This window comes from Jaculus jaculus, chromosome 2 (genome assembly GCF_020740685.1).
Source record: "Jaculus jaculus isolate mJacJac1 chromosome 2, mJacJac1.mat.Y.cur, whole genome shotgun sequence".
In the NCBI taxonomy this organism is placed as follows: domain Eukaryota; kingdom Metazoa; phylum Chordata; class Mammalia; order Rodentia; family Dipodidae; genus Jaculus; species Jaculus jaculus.
Window position 1 is genome coordinate 135823809 of NC_059103.1, and position 20147 is coordinate 135843955.

Here is a 20147-nt window from a genome sequence, read left to right on the forward strand (position 1 = left end):
TCCCAGACTGGCCTTGGGCACATGGCGATCCTCCTACCTCTGCCTCCTGAGTGCTGGGATTAAAGGTGTTTACCACCACACCCAATTTATTTGAAAAATTTTTATTTTCATCATTGATTATTGATTATTTTTAAAGATATTTTTTTTATTTGACAAAGACAAAAGAGAAAATAGGTGCGGAGAGAGAGAAGGGGGGAGAGAGAGAGGGAGAAAGAATGGGCATGCTGGGGCATGTAGCTATTGCAAACGATGTATGTGGCACCTTGTGAATCTGGCCTATGTGGGTACTAGGTAACTGAACCTGGTCCTTAGGCTTTGTAGGCAAGCGCCTTAACTGCTAAGCCATCTCACCAGCCCTCATCATTAGCTTTCTTTTTTTTATAGCCAGTTCTTTTTTTTTTAATTTGCTTTGTTTTGTTTTGTCTTTTGAGGTGGGGTCTCGCTGTAGCGCAAGTTGACTTGTAATTCACTATGTAGTCTCACCTGGCCTTGAACTCCCAGTGATCCTCCTCTCTCTGCCTCCCAAGTGCTGGAATTAAAAGCATATGCCACCATGCCCGGCTTTTTTTAAAGCTATTTATAATTCATTTGAGTCAGAGAGGCAGTGAGTATGGGCACACCAGGGCCTGATGTATGTGCCACTTTGTGCAACTGGCTTTACATGGGTGCTGGAGAATTGAACCTTGGTTTGCAAGCAAGTGCCTTTAACCAATGAGCAATGTCTCCAGCCCTTGAATTTTCACTTTATAAAATTTATTTACTTAGAGAGAGAAAGAGGCAGATAGAGAGAGAATGGGCACTTAAGGGCCTTTAACCGCTGCAAATAAACTCCAGATGCATGTAGGCTTACATGGGTACTGGGGAATTGAACCTTGGTTCTTAGGCTGATCTCATGCTAGTGCCTTAACTGCTAAGCTGTCTCCAGCCCCAAATTTGTACTATGATACAGCTGTTTCTTTCTCTGCTGCCTACCTTTCTGAAAGGTTATAACTTAAGGTGCTTGATTGTATTATTACATATTTTGAGACAAGATCTCATGTTTTAAGTTATTTTATAAATAATAAGTATATTGTTTAATTTGTTTAAAATGTGAGACGTGCTACTTTGTGCATCTGGCCTTATGTGGGTACTGGAGAATTGAACCTGTAATGTCAGGCTTTGCAAAGGAAGTGCTTTTGACTGCAGAGCTATATCTCATCCCCTATATTGTTTAAATGTATTTTTAACTCTCTTTAAAAAATATTTTAAGGTATTTATTTATTTATTTGAGAGAGAGAGAGAGAAAGAATCAGGTAGAGAGAGAATGGGTACATCAGGGAGGGCCTCCACCCACTGCAAGGGAAATCCAGACACATGCGCCACCTTGTACATCTGGTTGATATGGGTTCTAGGGAACCACACCTGGGTCCTTAGGCTTTGCAGGCAAGTGCTTTAAACGCTAAGCCATCTCCCACCCCCATTTTGGGGGTAGGGTCTTGCTCTAGCCCAGGCTGTCCTGGAATTCCCTATGTAGTCACAGGGTGGCCTCAAACTGAAGGTGATCCTCCTACTATGTCTCCAAAGTGCCACCCTGCTCTCTTCCAGTCCCACTTGAAAAAAAAAAAAATTCACTATTCAAGGTAACACACACCTTTATCCCAGTAATCACGAGTTAGAGATAGGAGGATCACTGGGAGTTCCATACTACATAGTGAATTCTAGGTCAGCCTAGGCTAGAGCATGACCCTACCTTAAAAAACAAAAATATAAAAAAAAAAGTTGAAAATATCTTTAAATAACATTATTAATAAAACATTTAACTAAATATATCAGCTGCAAGGTAATGTGAGAAAAAGCACATATGAATAGTATTACTTCATAAAATGAGCACTAAAAATTGACTTTTTTTTTTTAAGGCCAACCACGGTGGCACATACCTGTAATCCAGTATTCAGGAGGCAAGGTTAGAAGGATCAAGAGGTCAAATAAACAAAGAGTTCAAGCCCAGCTTAGGCTAAACATGTGCCACCTTGTGCATCTGACTTATGGTCCTGGGGAATTGAACCTGGGTCCTTTGGCTTTGTAGGAAAATCCCTTAACCGCTAAGCCATCTATCCAGCCCAAAAATGTATTTTCTATACTCCAAGCACAGCAAGAATACACTATACTGACACTGTGTTAGTTACTTTTCTCCTTACTGTGACCAAATGCCTGAGAAAAGCACTTAAGGAAGGGAAGATTGGAGGGTACAGTCTTTCATGGCTGGGAAGACATGCCAGTTATTTGTGACATTGGATCCACAGTCAGGAAGCAGGGAGGAGTGAATGCTTCTGTTTAGTTGTTGTAGCAGACAGCTTCAGGTGCACTGAGATGAACTTCCAGACGAGGCACAGTTACAGAAGAAGGGAGATTTATTGAAGTTTACAGATCCAGGGGAAGTTCCATAATGGCAGAAGAAGCTTTCCTGCCTTCACAGGTCCAAGCAGAGAGAAAGAAGTACAAGCCTAAAGGTCAAAAGCCACAGCACACTTTGCATATCTTTAGATTGAAATCTGAAACCCACCACCACACCTTAAGATCACCCAGTGACATTGCCTCCAGCAGGTAGCTACAGATACAAACTGCAAATAACTGAATATATTGGGGGCCACCTATTCTATTCAAACCACCACATTCTGCCCCTGGCCCCCAATAGATTTATAGCCATCACACATTGTAAATTGTACACTGTTCATTTTCAAAGGTCCCCACAGTCTTGACCAATTTAAGATATTAAGACCTGTAAAATCATACAAGTTAAACATTTCTAACATATAAAGGCACAGAGTAAACATTTTTAACTGGTATAAGGCACAGCAAGGAGAGACTAAAACAATGCAAACTTAACCACCATCAAACACACACCAAACTTCTGCAGTTCAAGTTCAACATAACCAGAGACTGACAGTCTCCAGATTTTCCAATTTCATCCCTCTAGCTGGGCAGAGTAGCAGGGGAACATTTTCATCCCAGGCCAACAGTGCACTCTATGGTAGCCCTTGCATAGTCCTGGTATATCCAAAACATCTTGAGGTCTTCATGCAAACCATGGTCCATCTTCTAAAGGCTCTTTTAGTCTATCAGGGCATCATGCCCTGCCTCATGCAGCGTCTCAGCAGCAGCTCTTGGAACCATGTGCAATTCATGACCACTCCTCACATTTCCCAAAGGCTCTTTTAGCCTATCAGGGCAGCAGGCCCTACCTCATGCTACATCAAAGCAGCAGCTCCTGGAAGCATGTGCAATTTACGACTATTCCTCGCATTTTTCATGCTTCTGAAACCAATACCAGGTTTTGCAGGACACAGCCATATTCTTAATTTACAGACAAAATAAATCATAACCTTGAAAAGCAGGTTCTTTCTCCAGTCAACTCTTTCCAAAAGTGCTTGTATTTCTATGATAGTCTTTTCTCAGGTATCCTTCTATGGCAAAGCAACCGGACCATCTTCCTTTAAGATTGCTAATGTGTTTGACGGTAGCAGATTTAGTAACTTAAAGCCAGTTTCAGTGCCTGTAATTTTAATTTGTTTGAGGTTTTCCAGCTTAAAAACCTTAAACCTCTCAGTCCAGTATCTCTAGCCAAGCACATCAGTCCATTACAAATTTAACCTTGATCAAACTCTCTGGGCCTGGGCAGCAGGATGCAGCCAGCCCTTATGCCAGTAGCCCAGTTCCAACAAAGTCCTCTGCAGTCTTTCCTTCCCCTTAGAAAGCTCATAAACCAAGCCTTGAAGTTTAATGTTATCTACACTTAGCATTCTAAACTCTGATCAGAATAGTTCATAAAACTCGGCTTACCACTCCAGAAGACATCTTCAGTTGCAAGCACCAAGTCTGTGCCTATTCCTCCAATACAAAGGTTCCAAAAGATCAACATCCACATACTCAGGTTCATCTCACCCCACTCCTGGTACCAAATTCTGTAGCAGACAGCTTCAGGTTCACTGAGATGAACTTCCAGACCAGGAACCGTTATGGAGGAAGGGATATTTATTGAAGCTTACAGATCCAGGGGAAGTTCCATAATGGCAGAAGAAGCTGGCCTGCCTTCACAGGTCCAAGCAGAGGGAAAGAAGTACAAGCCTAAAGGTCAAAAGCCACAGCACACTTCAGGAACTCAAACTAGGCACACTTTGCATATCTTTAGATTGAAGTCTGAAACCCACCACCACACCTTAAGATCACCCAGTGACATTGCCTCCAGCAGATGGCTACAGATGCAAACTACAAACAAACAACTGAACATATTGGGGGCCACCTATCCTATTCAAACCACCACAGTTGGCTTCCTTTTTTTCTTTTTATTCTTTGACCACAGCCCATATAATGTGCCTCTTATTTCCTCTTCTTTTAATATTCTCTGGAAATACTCTCACACATATTCCCAGAAGTATGTTTCCAAATATAGTGAAGCTGACAATAAAGATTAACAATCACAAACATTATAGTATTGCAATCTTTTTTTCTTTTTTCAAGGTAGGGTTTTGTCTAGCCTAGACTGACCTGGAATTCACTATGTAGTCTCAGGCTGACCTTAAACTCACAGCAATCCTCTTACCTATCTCTGCCTCTGAGTGCAGGGATTAAAGGAGTCTCCCACCACATCTAGCTATAGTCATTTTAAAAGTGTTATGCACTTAACCACAAATTGGTCACTTATTTGTTCCTAACTTTGTACCTTCCCTTATTGCTCCACTGAATCTTCTCAGAAAACAGTTGTGTCTTCATGTTTTTGTTGTTTGTTTTGTAGTTCTGCAGTTGAACCCAGGGCCTTAAGAATGCTAGGCAAGGGTCCTACCACTGAGCCACATCCCTAGTCCAAGACCGTGTTTTCTTTCTTTTTCTTTTAATAAAATTATATGTGTGTGTGTGCGTGTATTTATTTAAGGGAGATATACATATATATATATATATATATATATATATTTGAGGGAGAGGGATTTAGGGACAGAGAGAAAAAGAGAAAGTGAAAGTATGGGTACATCTCAGGGCCTCTTGCTGCAAATGAACTTTGTTCCACACTTTATGCATCTGGCTTTGTATGGATAATGGGGAATGGAAACTGACCAGCAGGCCTTGCAAGCAAGTGCCTTTAACTGCTGAGCCATCTTTTCAGTCCAAAAACAGTAGTTTTGAATGCTCAGAATCAAAGCCAGGTGTGGTGGCGTACGCCTTTAATCCCAGCACTCGGGACACAGAGAGAGGAGAATCGCTGCGTGAGTACGAGGCCACCCTGAGAGTTTGTAGTGAATTCCAGGTCAGCCTGGGCTAGAGTGAGACCCTACCTCAAAAAAACCAAAAAAAGAAAAGAAAGAAAGAAAGTAAGAAAAAAAATTGAAAGTTGGGAATGGGGCACATGCCTTTAATTTTAGCAATTAGGAGGTTAAGGTAGGAGCATTGCAGTGAGTTTGAGGCTAGCGTGGAGCTATAGAGTGAATTCCAGGTTAGCGTAGTCTAGAGTGAGACCCTACCTACCTCCAGAAACAAAACAAAGCAAAATTAGGGATCAATGGAATTTAAAAAAAAACTTGTAGAAATGGTATAAAGTTAAATTGTGTTTTTTTTTTTCTTTTTTTCTTTTTTTTTTTTTTTGAGGTAGAGTCTCACGCTAGTTCAAGCTGACCTGGAATTCACTATGTGGTCTCAGGATGGCCTCGAACTCACAGCGATACTCTTACCTCTGCCTCCCGAGTGCTAGGATTAAAGGCATGCACCACCATGCCTGGCTGACCAATATCTTTTTAAATGAGTAAAAAAGTATTACTTTGAATATTTTGGTGACAGACAAGGACTTTGTTTCTTTTGTAACTTACAGCTTACTAACAATGCAACAGAATGGAGTCCCAGTCCCCAAGGGGAGGATGCAGTGGCGTCTTTTGCTGATGTTGGATGGGTAGCTGCAGAAGAAGGACAGTGCTCAACAAGACTGAGGTTGGTGTGGAAGGCTGGCAGAGCTGAGATGATTTTTTTGTTTTTTTTGAGGGGGAGAGGGGGAGGAAGAAAGAGGCAGATCAAGAGAGAGAATGTGCATGTGAGCGCCTCTAGCCATAACAAATAAACTCCAGATGTATGTGTCACCTTGTGCATCTGGCTTATGTGTGTACTGGAGAATTGAACCTGGGTCCGAAGGCTTCACAGACCATCACCTTAACCACTGAGCCGTCTCTCCAGCCCATGTCTGTTATTTTAAAGGATGTATTTAAATAATTCTTTAAAGAGCCATATTTGGTCTATAGTAACGCTATGATTTTTTTTTTTTTTTCGTTTTGGTTTTTCGAGGTAGGGTCTTGCTCTAGCCCAGACTGACGTGGAGTTCACTATGTAGTGTCAGGCTGGCCTTGAACTCACAGTGATCCTCCTACCTCTGCCTCCCTAGAGCTGGGATTAAAGGCATGCACCACCACCCTGACCCTGTTCTTTTTTTTTTTTTTCCTTATTTATTTTAAATTATTTTTATTATACTTATTTTGAGTGAGAGAAAGAAGAATATAGAGAATGGGCACACCAGGGCCTGTAGCCACTGCAAATGTACTCCAGATGCATGCGTCATTCTGTGCATCTGGCTTACATGAGTTCTAGGGAGTCAAACCTGGGTCCTTAAGTTTCATGCTGCCCCCCCCCCCTTTTAAATTTGTATTTATTTATTTGACAGAGAAAGAGGGAAAGAGAGAATGGGTGTGCCAGGGCCTCCAGCCACTGAAAACCAACTCTAGACATGTGCGCCCCTTTGTGCATCTGGCAAACGTGGGTCCTGGGGAATTGAACCTGGGTCCTTTGGCTTTGTAGGCAAATGCCTTAACCATTGGCACCCAGCATCCTGGACAGAAGTGAAACTGGATTGTTGGGGATATTTTTGAAAGTGTGCCAGAATTGGTGAACGAAAAAGTCCTTATGTCGCAGTGTGCTGTGTAGTGATGGCCTTCAGTATCCTCTTCATGTAGTAGCTTGGAAAAAGTGACACTGGAATTTCCTTCAGATTTCACTGTAAACAAGGATTTGTCTGTAGAAATAATGGGAAGAATGGTTAACCCATTTATCTCTGAACATTGGATGAGATAACTTTCCAGATGCTGTTCTCTTTTTATGTTATTAGACCAATAATCTGTACAAATAATTAAGATGCAACAATTTAATACACAGAGTTTAATAGCCTATAACAATCAACTTCAGTACTGTTACTTTAATATTACATTCAGCAAATGCTCTGTTTTGAAGTATGGTAGCTTAAAGGCACATAGTAGAAACAAAATTGGTAAATTACTCTGTTCCTTCCATTGGGACTTGGAAATGAAAATAGAAAGGTAATACCTATAGACATTGTAGGGACATGTAGAATCTTAATCCTTTTTTGTTAAAATACTGTACAAGCATTTTTCTCTTTCTTTCCTTCTTTCTTTCTCTCTCCCCCTCCCTCTCTCTCTCTGGCTATCTTTGGTTTTTCGAGGTAGGGTCTCACTTTAACTCAGGCTGACCTGGAATTCACTGTGTAGTCTCAGGGTGGCCTCAAAGTCATGGAGATCCTCCTACGTCTGCTGGGATTAAAGGCATGTGCCACCATGCCTGGCTGCATTTTTATTTTTCTTTGTTTTGTTTGATACAGGGTCTCATGTAGCACATGTGCCACCTTGTGCATCTGGCTTAGTTGGGTACTGGGGAATTGGGCCTGAGTCCTTAGGCTTCACAGGCAAGCAAACACCTTAACCACTAAGCCATTTCTCTAGCCCCAAGTATTTCTATATTATTGAGTAGAGTATTTAGGATATATGCCAAGAAGTGATATAGCTGGGTCATATGGTAAATTTATTTTTAATTGTCTCAGGAACCTCCACTTGATTTCCACATTGGTTGTGCTAGTTTATATTCCCACCAACAATGGAGAAGGGTTCATGTTTTCCCATACCCTCGTCAGCCTTTAATGTCATTTGATTCATTTTTTAATATATACATACATACATACATACATGAGATACTGATTTGCAAAGGGGGGGAGGAAGAGAGATAATATGAATGAATGAATATGGGCATGCCAAAGCCTCCAGCCACGGCAAATGAACTCCAGATACATGTGCACTTTGTGTATCTGGTTCTACATGGATACTGGGGAATCAAACCTGGGTCCATAGGCTTTGTAGGCAAGCACTTTAACTGCTGAGTTGTCTCTCCAGCCCTTTATGTTCCTTTTAAACAAGTGTCAGGCTAAGAAAGGAAACAGTAATTTAGGCTTTTTCAATCCAAACATTTCTCTTTACCACAAATATCCCAAAACAAAGTTGTTATAGCTGCAAAGTATGCTGAGGACTAGGAAAAAGCAGATTTGTATTAATGCGATCTTTTCATTTCAGAAATTAGGAAAAAAAAATCAACTTGCAAACGTTACTTGATAAGAAGTAAAATTTAGATTTGAAGGAAAGCAGGTAAATTGAGTTTCTAATGCCATATGTTAAAGAGTCCAAAAATTCCATTAAAAGCCAATTACAGTGGAGAATTATGTTGTTCTTAAACGAAAATAAAATACCAATGTTGAATTAAAGGAAAACTAAATGTAATATTTTAAAAATTATATTTATGTGAGAAAATGGTAGAGAAAGTATGGGCACACCAGGGCCACTTGCCACTGCAAATGAACTCCAGACACATGTGCCACTTTGTACATGGATACTGGAGAATTGAAACCAGGCTAGCAGGCTTTGTAAGCAAGTACCTTTAACTACCGATCTGTCTTCCCAGTCCTTGTTTCTTTTTTGGGGTCAGGGTCTCACTCTATCCCAGGCTGGACTTGAACTCACTATGATTTCTTACCTCAGGCCCCTTGTGCTAGAATTGATTAAAGGCCTGAGTCACCATGCCAGGCTACTAAACAGAGTTTAATGATGTTGAAGCTCTTAGTATTTGGGTATAACTTTGACTGCCTGTACTCCCTGTTCTTCAGAGGCAAAGGCAGAAGGATCCTGTTTGAGGCTCAGTTTGAGTTCCATAGTGAGCTTCAGGCCGGCTGGAGCTGCACAGTGATTCTGTGTCTCCCAAAAATGAAAAATAAAGTTGATTTCTATAGTAGACAAGCCTATACAAATGGTGACTTAAACAAGGTTGAAACTTGTTTTTATTTCCAGAGACTAGCTACTCTAGCCGTTAGACTAGCCGTTAGAATCTCTACAGTGTCATCAGGAACCCAGCATAGACTTTCTGCCATCTCTACCTTTGGCTTCCACAATAGCCTTTATCATTTTATTTTTTATTTTATTTATTTATTTGTTTTTATCCCAGGCTGGCCTCAAACTTCTGATCCTCCTGCCTACACCAATTCAGCAATTTCCTACCAGTGTGGTTCCCCCCAAATTACAAGGGAAACTAGAACTAGTCCTTTAGCTGAGCACAGTTTAAAGAAGGTTCCTTTCTTTTTTTTTTTTGGTTTTTTGAGGTAGGGTCTCACTCTAGCCCAGGCTGACCTGGAATTCACTATGGAGTCTCAGGGTGGCCTCGAACTCATGGCAATCCTCCTACCTCTGCCTCCCGAGTGCTGGGATTAAAGGCGTGCGCCACCATGCCCGGCTTCAGAAGGTTCCTTTCTTATTACTACTCTTTTGATAAAAGGACTCACTATGTATCAGGCTGGCCTTGAACTTACTGTATTGTCCAAACTGCTTTAAACTTGTGGCCTTCCTGCCAAGAACTAGAGTTATAGCATCTCAGTGACTGTTAGGTGAAAAAAATACAAGTAAAGGGAGCAGTTTTCTGAGCCTATAGTCTTGCAGAGTGAGTAAAAGGGAGAAATGAGTTGAATCTTTTCCAAAGGAAAAGGATTTAAGGCAAAAAAAAAAAAAAAAAAAAGAATTTAAATGACAGATGCTGGCTGGAGAGATGGCTTAGCAGTTATGGCACAGCATGCTTGCAAAGCCTAAGGACCTAGGTTAGAGTCTCCAAGTCCCACATAAGCCAGATGCACAAGGTGGCGCATGCATGCGGAATTAATTTGCAGTGCCTAGAGCCCCTAGTGCACCCATTCTCGCTCTCTCTGTCTCTAATAAATAAATAAATTCATTAACTAATAAATCAATAAAAACTTTTTAAAAAATGATGGATGCAAGCTAGAAAAACTTTGTTATAGAAAAAAGGAGGAAATGAATAGTTACATACTCTTAAAATTTATTTAGAACTGTACAGTATGAGCATACTACATATTGGTCATATATATTTTCTTATGTTTCCTTTCCTGAGCACATTCCACTTTTGAGGCCCACTTTTTAAAAAAAAATTTTATTAACCACTTTCATGATTAGAAAAAATATATCCCATGGTAATACCCTCCCTTCCCCCCCCCTTCCCCTTTGAAACTCCATTTTCCATCATATCTCCTCCCCATCTCAATCAGTCTCTCATTTATTTTGATGTCATGATCTTTTCCTCCTCTTATGATGATCTTGTGTATGTAGCGTCAGACACTGTGAGGTCACGGATATCCAGGCCATTTTGTGTCTGGGAGGAGCACATTGTAAGGAGTCCTACCCTTCCTTTGGCTTTTACATTCTTTCTGCCACCTCTTCCGCCTTAGACCCTGAGCCTTGGAAGGTGTGATAGAGATATTACAGTACTGAACACTGCAGTCTCTTCTTTCCAGCACCATGATATCTTCTGAGTCGTCCCAAGGTCACTGCCATCTGAAAAGAGAAGGTTCTCTACCAAAAGTGAGAGTAGCATTAATATAAGGGTATGAACATTAAGAGAAGTGCTTACTGGGCAGTTTGATAAGCATAGTATATACATTTAGCCAGACAGCAGCAGATGTTACAGCCCTAGGGCTCATGACTACCCCTGTTTTAAGTTTTCAGTATCAGGGATGTATTCCCTCGCATGGAGCAGGCCTCCAGTCCAATTAGAGCACAGTTGGTTTCCACCATGACAGATGTGCCACTATTGTATCCATTGGCTCATTTGGCCTGGCTGGCAAAATGTAAGGCTTGCAGTGTCCACTGTTGAGTATCTTCTCTGGTGATTTTTCTCTCTCCCATTGAACTGCATGCAGAATGGCTTCTTCTAGCTTTCTGTCAGCTGGTCTACATGGAAGAGGTTATCAGCTCAGTTCCAGCAGGACTTTTCCAGTGGCCTTGCAGCTCAAATATGTGTAGTCTTCAGCAATAGGGTCTTACTATATATTCTTGGTGGGAAACCAGGGGCCTCAGCAATGGCCTGTAATGTTTTGGGAGCATCAAGGAACCCCCCGGCCAACACCTCACTAGAAGGTATCCCATCCCTGGCACTGAAAATTTTCTAGCAACAATCTGCGGCTCCTGAGTGTTCTATTGTCCAACAAAGTAAGTTTCCATATGATTTATTTATATCCTCTTAGATTTTGATTAGCCCTCCCTCCACCTTTCCTTTACTCAGTCTCTTCCCTGACCTCACTTTGGTCCTTTTCACCCCTCTCCCCCCCCCTTGTAATTTATTCTTCTATTTGCATATATACAATATCATCCTATTAAGTTCCCCCCTCCTTTCCTTTCTCTTCACTTTTTATCTCTTTTCTAGTTTACTGGCCTTTGCTACTGAGTTTTCTTCCTACTCACAAAGAAGTCCAATCATCTGTAGCTAGTATCCACATATGTGAGAGAACATTCAAAGCTTGGCTTTCTGGGCCTGGATTACTTCACAGAGTATTTATGCAAGAGTAGGTATTATAACCAGATCCTCTAACAAAGTCACAGGGTTTCACTCTAGCCTAGGATGACCAGGAATTCACTATATATTCTCAGGGTGGTCTCGTACTCAAACTGATCCTCCTACCTCTGCTTCCCAAGTGCTGGGATTAAAGGGGAAGTCTGAATTTTATGCTCAGCCACAGGGAAATAAGGGATCATGGATAACAGAAAAAAAATTTGTATTATTTGAGAGAGAGAGAGAGGGGGGGAGAGAAAGAGGCAGAGAGGGAAGGGTGTGCCAGCATCTCTCGCCAATGTAAATTAACTTCAGACATGTGTGCCACCTTGTGCATCTGGCTCACGTGGTTCCTGGGGAATTGAACCTGGTGGGTCCTTTGGCTCCGGAGGCAAGCACCTTAACTGCTAAGCCATTTCTCTCTCCAGCCCTTGAAAAAATTTTTTAAAAACATTTATTCAATTGAGGGAGAGTAGGGGTATTCCAGGGCCTCCTGAAACTGCAAACAAATTCCAGACACATGTGCTACTTTGTGTATCTGACTTTACATGGGTACTGGGAATTGAATCTGGACCATTAGGCTTTACAAGCTTTTAACCTATGAGCCATCTCTAACCCAATAAAAAAAGTTAATGCCCAAATAAATTGAGTGTATGTAGTAACTTTTTTATTGTGATTCCTCCTTTTCTCTTACAGTTTCTAAGACTGTATTTGACCCCTGTTGTCACTGTATGCCTGGCAGTTTTTTGTGTTATATATGCCATGCATTGGAAGGCAGAGCCAGGACCCTGGGAAGGGCCAATCGATATTGCTTTGATTTGCCCTTCAATTATTGTAATTACCATTTAGAAGAGCTTTGAAAATCCTCTTGGTTGAAGAGGGGAAAAAAGTGCAAGTTAGCAGAAGCTTTGTTGGGATCCTATGAGACCTTTTCATAGTGTTGGTTTGTGTGATTGTGTAGATGTTAAGAAGAATGCTGTAGCAGTCAGGATCTCTGGCTTGGTATGTAGCTCATAAGGTTGGCAAGTGCTTTGCTGTTTCTACCATTTAAAGGAAGAGGATTTTGTTAAGATCAACTTCAAAAGTGGTTTGTGGTTATTGTACCAATACTCTGTTAGTTTTGATTTCTGATCTCCCTTTAACAAATCCTGTGATGGCCATCCTTATGTTTTCCTTGCAGGACAGAAGTAAGATCAAAACACCCTCTTCAGGATGACCTTCCTTTCTTTGAGAAGACCCCAAGCAGGCACATTTCCTTACCAAACTTGACTGAAGAAGAGCCACCTCTGAAGACTGCAACACTGGCAAATGAGGAAGCCCTGCAGAAAATCTGTGCTCTTGAAAATGAACTTGCTGCTCTCAGAGCTCAGATTGCCAAGATTGTGACCCTACAGGAGCAACAAAACCTCAGTACAGGTACTTTTTTGATTGATTGATTGTTTTTGTTTTGTTCTTGCTCTAGCCCAGGCTGCCCTGAATTTCACTGTGTAGTCTCTCAGTTTGGCCTCGAACTCATGGAGATCCTCCTACCTCAGCTTCCTGAGTGCTGGGCTTAAATTTGTTTTAAGTGGAAAACTGAAAGTTAGGAGAATGCCACTTAATTTGAGATTGATTAGTAACAGCTCTTGAGATTCAATGCTTTACTAATGTAGTGCAGAACCTGTGTTTGCTTTGAATGGTCTTGGTCTTGATGCTCTTGAGAAGGTGACTAGGCAATCTATTTGGAAAGCATTGAAATTCATGGATTTGAACTGCTGCTGTTGTAATTTCTGTATTGGAACCTTAGCTGTTTGATGATGCCCACCTCTGTCAGACATGAGGACATCCTGTGGTTTTCTGTCTAGTAAAAGGAGCCAGTGTTTCCTAGGTGGGACTTGGGCCAAGTACTGTTTACTCCTTTCATGGCCTGAGGCAAACATTTGATCTCCTAACCTCCCTTTCCTGCTGCAGATTGGGATAGTAGTACCTGTTACCAAGTTCCTGTGTGAGTATGGAAAGTATATTTTTAAAAATGCTTTTAGCTGTGTAATAAGAAACTGAATTCAGACCTTCTAATGTAATACCATTGCTTTAATAAAAAGTGTGTTACCATTTCTTATATGGAAAAGAAACCATGGCCTTGAAATCTTAGTCCGTTAACAAGTAGTGGGAATTTTCCCCCATTGACCCAAAGTATTTCCTATGGCTCCATATTATTCAGCTCTATTAAAAAGATACAGATGATAGATTAATTACAGTACTTCTGAATGAAGTACTTTGTGGCTTCGTGGAAACCTTATGCAACCTGGCATGACAGATGAAGGCACTCTGGTGCCAGATGGGTGAGGGGCAGTGTACTTTGCTTTTAGAGTCTGAAGTCCTGCCTTTTTTTCTTTCCCCTGTTAAGGTTTTACTTTCCTCTATTGGTACTCTGAGAAAATTATTATAAGTAGTGATAGAATTTTGGGGTTTTTTTAGACATCCTGCTTATCAGAATATTTTGAGTGAAACCTTGGATCATTACTATTTCCCTGTGCCCTCACCAACATGCAGTTCTATAGTCAACTCTTAATTTCTTTGTTGGTAAAAATTTGAATTTTTAGTATTTTATAATTTCCTTTAAAACTTTTTTAAAAAAGAAATATTGTTACTTGAGAGGGAGGAGAAAAAAAGACACACTAAGAAAGTATGGGTGCTCCAGAGCCTCTTGCACTGCATATGAATTGTAGATTCATGTACCACTTTGTGCATCTGGTTTCACGTGGGTATTGGGGAATCGAGCACAGGCTATTAGGCTTTGCAAGCAAGTGCCTTTAACTGCTGAGCCATCTTGTCAGTCCCCACAATTCCTGTTTTATAAATTATGACACTCTTTGTGAGATAGATTCTTGCCTATATAACCCTGGTTGGCCTGGAGCTTGCTATGTACACTAAGCTGGCCTTGAATTTGATGTAATCCTTCTGCCTCTGCTAGTATGATAGCAAGTTGATTTGAAAGTTATCACAGTAGTAAGCTGTCTACCTGCATGCTTTGAGGTAGAGGTGTTTATTTAGTGTAGACTGCTTTTTATCCCTGCTAAGAAGGATTCTGCCGTATTGCCACAAACTGGAGCATTTGATATCACAAAAACACCCTTGTTAAGTTAAAAGCAACTTTTCCATCAGGTGAATTGGGGTTCAGTTAGTACAGTAGCTCATGGTGAGGTATTCTTAACAAAGTAATTGAACTGTTCTTATATAACTCAAGGTTCTTTTTTTTTTTTTCCACGTCAGACGGGTTATGTGCCAGAGCGTAACAAGGTTTAGTGGGAGGCACACATCACGCAAGAGCGTGAACACCCAATCATCACGCTTATGAACCAATAAAAGGATCTCAAGGTTCTTTTTAAGAGCATTGTTTTTGGAATACAAAAGTCCCTGATACAGTTTTGCTTTCATTTTAATTTTTTTTGTTTATTTTATTTATTTGAGAGCTACAGACACAGAAAGAGGCAGAGAGAGAGAGAATGGGCACGCCAGGGCCTCCAGCCACTGCAAACAAACTCCAGACGCGTGCGCCCCCTTGTGCATCTGGCTAACGTGGGTCCTGGGGCATCGAGCCTCGATTAGGGGTCCTTGGGCTTCACAGGCAAGCCCCAGTTTTGCTTTTATTGTTTTCTTGGTTTTTCGAGGTAGGATCTCACTTTGGCTCAGGCTGACCTGGAATTCACTATGTAGTCTCAGGGTGGCCTCGAACTCACGGCGATCCTCCTACCTCTGCCTCCCAAGTGCTGGGATTAAAGGCGTGCGCCACCATGCCCAGCTCAGTTTTGCTTTTAAAAGCTGATAATTTTCACCAGGCATGGTGGCGCACACCTTTAATCCCAGGACTTGGAAGGCAGAGATAGGAGGATTTCCATGTGTTTGAGGCCACCCTGAGACCTAGAGAGCAAGACCCTACCTCTTAAAAATAAAAACAAACAAAGCTGATACTTCTATATCTATTGCCTGCAGGATTTTGTTTATTTTTCTTAATTTCTTCTGCAGGTAATTTAGATTCTACCACATCTGTTACTGTAGCACCAGCTCCTCCGCCACCACCACCACCTCCACCTCCACCTCCACCCCCACCTCCCCCTCCACTGGGGCTCCGTCAAAGTGCATCTGCTGTTGATTTGATAAAAGAGCGAAAGGAGCAAAAAGCCAAGGCTGGAAAGACTTTGGCTAAGAACAACCCAAAGAAACCTGGCATGCCAGATATGCTAGAGATCCTGAAAGATATGAACAGTGTTAAGCTTCGGGCAGTCAAGAGGTGAGGACACATTTTTTTTTTCGAGAAATTTTGTTTATAACATGACTCCCATGAATAAAATTTACTTCAACAAGGTAGGCTCCAGCAGCTCCTATACAAGCTAAGGTATTAGTGAAATAGTTTTTTCATGTTCCTTTTTCCTTTAAGTATCATTCTTTCCTGTGTGTGCAGTATGTGTCATTTGTGTGCAGATATGCTTTCTCAGGTGGAGGAGATTGTTTCCTCCTCTATCGTCCACTTTTTTCCCTTGAGATAGTCTCGCACAGACTCTGAAGCTCTCTGTGATCTGCCTATCTTCCCATCAGAGTTACAGGCATGTGCAGGCCCACTTAGCTTTTTATATGGATTTGGGGTTAAATTCAGGTTTTCACACTTGCGCAGCCAGCACTCTTACCCAGTGAGCCATCACATCATCCCTGTTGTGTAAATATCATAAACTTGCCTTGAAGAAGAGCGTATGTGACATTTTGGAGCTGCCTTAAATGGCTCTTTTGTTGAGATTAAGTGGAAGCTTCCATCTCACTGTTAGCAATGTTTATCAATGTCATGGAGTAACTGTGATGTTAGAGAAGCACTGTTGGCCACAGAGTACTTATATAAAGGTATCCCCTTGGCTTTTCTTCCCTTCTCAAAGGTCGGAGCAAGATCTAAAGCCTAAGCCAGTGGATACCACTGACCCTGCTGCCCTCATAGCAGAGGCTCTGAAAAAGAAGTTTGCATATCGGTATCGAAGCAATAGCCAAGGTGAAGCTGAAAGAGGAATTCCAAAGCCAGAATCAGAGGTTGCCTCAGAGACAGCACTGGTGAGTATTTGTGCACATTCTTTTTCTGTTAGATGGTAATTTGTTCACAATACATTCAGTCATGCCCTGTGGTGCAATGCAGTATTTATTTTCTACCTATAAGTAGATTGTAGCTAGCTGGGAAAAGTTTTGTTGTTGTTGTTAAAGACAGTGTCTCTTGAAGTCCGGATCCTTCTTCCCCTATCCCCTCCTAAGTGCAGACCTGGCAAGGATGACATCTTTGGTATTTCATTTTTTTCTTCCTGTAAAAGTAACCGTTTGCTTATTGGGAAATTTTATTATTTTTTTTTTTGGTTTTTCAAGTTAGGGTCTCACTCTAGCCCAGGTTGGCATAGAATTCAGCATGTAGTCTCAGGGTGGCCTTGAACTCCTCACAGTGATCCTCTTACCTCTGCCTCCTGAGTGCTGGGATTAAAGACGTGTGCCACCACGCCCGGTTTATTGGGAAATTTTAAATGTGTAGCAAAGCAAAGCTAACTCCTGGAATCTCACTGTTTAGTGATCTCCAGTGTGAAATTTTCTGCGTGTGGTTGTTTTAGTATAATAAATTGAAATTCATTTTAATAACTAATTTTTTATAAGTATAGCACTTTTTTTTATATTTTTTGTTCATTTTTATTTATTTATTTGAGAGCGACAGACAGAGAGAAAGACAGATAGAGGGAGAGAGAGAATGGGCGCGCCAGAGCTTCCAGCCACTGCAAACGAACTCCAGATGCGTGCGCCCACTTGTGCATCTGGCTAACGTGGGACCTGGGGAACCGAGCCTCGAACCCGGGGTCCTTAGGCTTCACAGGCAAGCGCTTAACCGCTAAGCCATCTCTCCAGCCCCTAATAACTAATTTTTAAAAATCATAGAACAATGTATATATTGTGTTTGGATTCAAACCAAAGTTTTATTCAAAGTAAAGCAAGATCATTTATCACAAGGGACACTATGAAAATCATCCAGAGGGTGAGATCTGATGTAGGCGTTGAAGATACGGACCAGGTGAAGATGTGGCAGATTTCATCGCCCCTTAAATATTTATCTCTGTATTCATGTTATTATTATAGGGTTATGTACTTACCTGTTCTATAGAAGCATTCATGAGATTATTATTATAGGATGCAGAATCTTGATATGTTTTGTTTTTCATTTTCCAGTTTGGCCCACATATGTTGAAGTCCACAGGAAAAATGAAGGCTTTAATTGAAAATGTTTCAGACTCCTAATGGACAATCAGTTCAGAAGGCTTCCTTCACCTACTGGCTTGGAGAGCTGAGCTGGCTAGTAGAAATCAACACTATTTAGTAAATTCGTGACTATAGTATTCAGAGATCTTGTTTGTAGCCTAACTAGAGGATTAGCAATAGTGAAAGTATTGTGCGTTTGGTTTTGCTTCTGAGCTGGTCAGGACTGGAGTTCTCCTTCACATACATGTGTTGGTGACATTTTTTAATGTGTGGCCAGCGTGTTTAGCTTCAGCCCTGAAAGCATTTGTAAGATTTCAGACCGTAGGAAAAGATACTTGTGGATGCTCCTATGCTGTATTTTAAATGAATGAACACTAATGTATCTGTGCATATGTTTTACATACATGAATTTGGATGCAGAATAGTTTGTGTAGGAACAAGGAATGAATGAGGGTTCTGCCACCTTCCTTCATTTTCATCGCTCATTTATTGTTCAGTGATGTAACAGCTGGTACAGCCTGTTATTGGAGGTTTGTGGAATGCCTTGAACAGAACTTCTCTCTTACATATTTCATATTTTTTGGATCTCAGTTTACATAGGAAGCAGATGATACTTTCTGCTGAAACTGTAATGCTTTCCGTTAGAAGGAAGGTGAGGACCAGGAAAGCTGCTTACACCTATTGCCATCCAGTGCTGAGTAAGCACATGTACTTGTCAAGTAGAGACAAATCAAATTATTGAATTAAATCATTTTTAAGGGAAAGCCAGTATGTACCATCTTTGTGGTTTAGTAAGTGGCATCAGAAAGATGACTTTTTGCTGAGTTAATATTTCTAGAAATGTCAGCATAAAATCCAGTATAATGGATTTAAAATTTTTTAATATTGATGAAAATGTCTTTTACAATGAACCATTATTGAATAGGTGGATGAATTTCCTATGAATTATTTATCAGTGGTCAGAATGCTATCCCAATGAATGAATATAGCATGCAGTATGAAGTTTAGGAGTTACTAGAAAGTAGAAAACTGCCTTTTCATCTAGGCTTATAAGGATTTGGTGTAAATCATTTTTAAGTACTTGATTTTCCATGATTTTTTATTTCTGACAAACTCAACTACAGCTAATGTCAGAGTCTTGTACCATGAGTACATATTTGGAATATTTAACTCTAGACAATAGTTGTACTTCCTTGGATTTCCTTGGGAAATGTAGATAGATATTTTAAGTTATTTGAAAATGTGTGTTCTCCTAAGTCTTTACAAGAATACAAGAATTGAGGTATTTACATAGTTTGACTTCAAATTGTGGATGTTGTTGCTATACATTGTTTCTAAAAGTTTTATATGGTTTCAAAATTCTGCCTTTTACAAAATTTGCCTGACACATGTTTTGACCTCCTAAGAAATATATATTTATATCAGTATTGAATTTTGGCTAGTGCTCTAATAAAATTAAGTTATTTTAAAATAAAGCAAATGGTTATATTTTCCTTGAGCCATACTATATTTATGGATTGTCTTTTCTTCCTTCCTCTTTATTCTGCCCTGCTTCTTTTCTTCAGTAAGCAAAATGCTTTTATATTACACATTATTTTTTTTTATTTTTATTTTTTAATTTTTTTTTTATATTTATTTGAGAGTGACAGACACAGAGAGAAGACAGATAGAGGGAGAGAGAGAGAATGGGTGCGCCAGGGCTTCCAGCCTCTGCAAACGAACTCCAGACGCGTGCGCCCCCTTGTGCATCTGGCTAACGTGGGACCTGGGGAACCGAGCCTCGAACCGGGGTCCTTAGGCTTCACAGGCAAGTGCTTAACCGCTAAGCCATCTCTCCAGCCCATATTACACATTATTTCTTTATAATATTCAGACTGACTTGGAACTCACTCTGTAGTCCAGACTGGCCTCAAACTCACAGTGATCCTCCTACCTCTGCATCCTGAGTGCTGGGATTAAAAGCATGCCCAACCTGAACTCTTTATTTTATAGCTGATGAGTTCAGCAAGGAAATTAACATGGTATAATGTTTTTATTAATATTTTATTTATTTGGAAGGAGGGGAGGAGAGAGAGAATGAGAATGAATGGGCACACTAGTACATTTTGTATACTTTGTACATCTGGTTTTACATGGGTACTGGGAAATTGGACATGGGTTGTTAGGTGTTGTAACTTTAACCTCTGAGCCATCTCTCCAGCCCTGGTATAATGTTTTGATTACCATAA

General features: G+C 40.7%; 1 protein-coding gene and 1 non-coding gene across 3 annotated transcripts in view; one reads left to right on the forward strand and one right to left on the reverse strand.

The window, feature by feature from the left end:
- Mtfr1 (mitochondrial fission regulator 1) overlaps positions 1-19394 on the forward strand; it is a 43463-nt gene extending 24069 nt beyond the window's left edge. For both annotated transcript variants that reach the window (XM_045144449.1, XM_045144448.1), the window contains exons 4-8: positions 5837-5952; positions 12851-13086; positions 15676-15940; positions 16575-16743; positions 17890-19394. In XM_045144449.1, coding sequence (XP_045000384.1) covers positions 5837-5952; positions 12851-13086; positions 15676-15940; positions 16575-16743; positions 17890-17958 — 855 coding nt within the window. In that variant the 3' untranslated portion in view covers positions 17959-19394. The remainder of the gene's footprint in view (positions 1-5836; positions 5953-12850; positions 13087-15675; positions 15941-16574; positions 16744-17889) is intronic.
- Positions 14917-15021, reverse strand: LOC123459186. Its single transcript, XR_006636087.1, has one exon. It is a non-coding gene; the product is annotated as a small nucleolar RNA U13 (small nucleolar RNA).
- Positions 19395-20147: the final 753 nt, after the last annotated feature.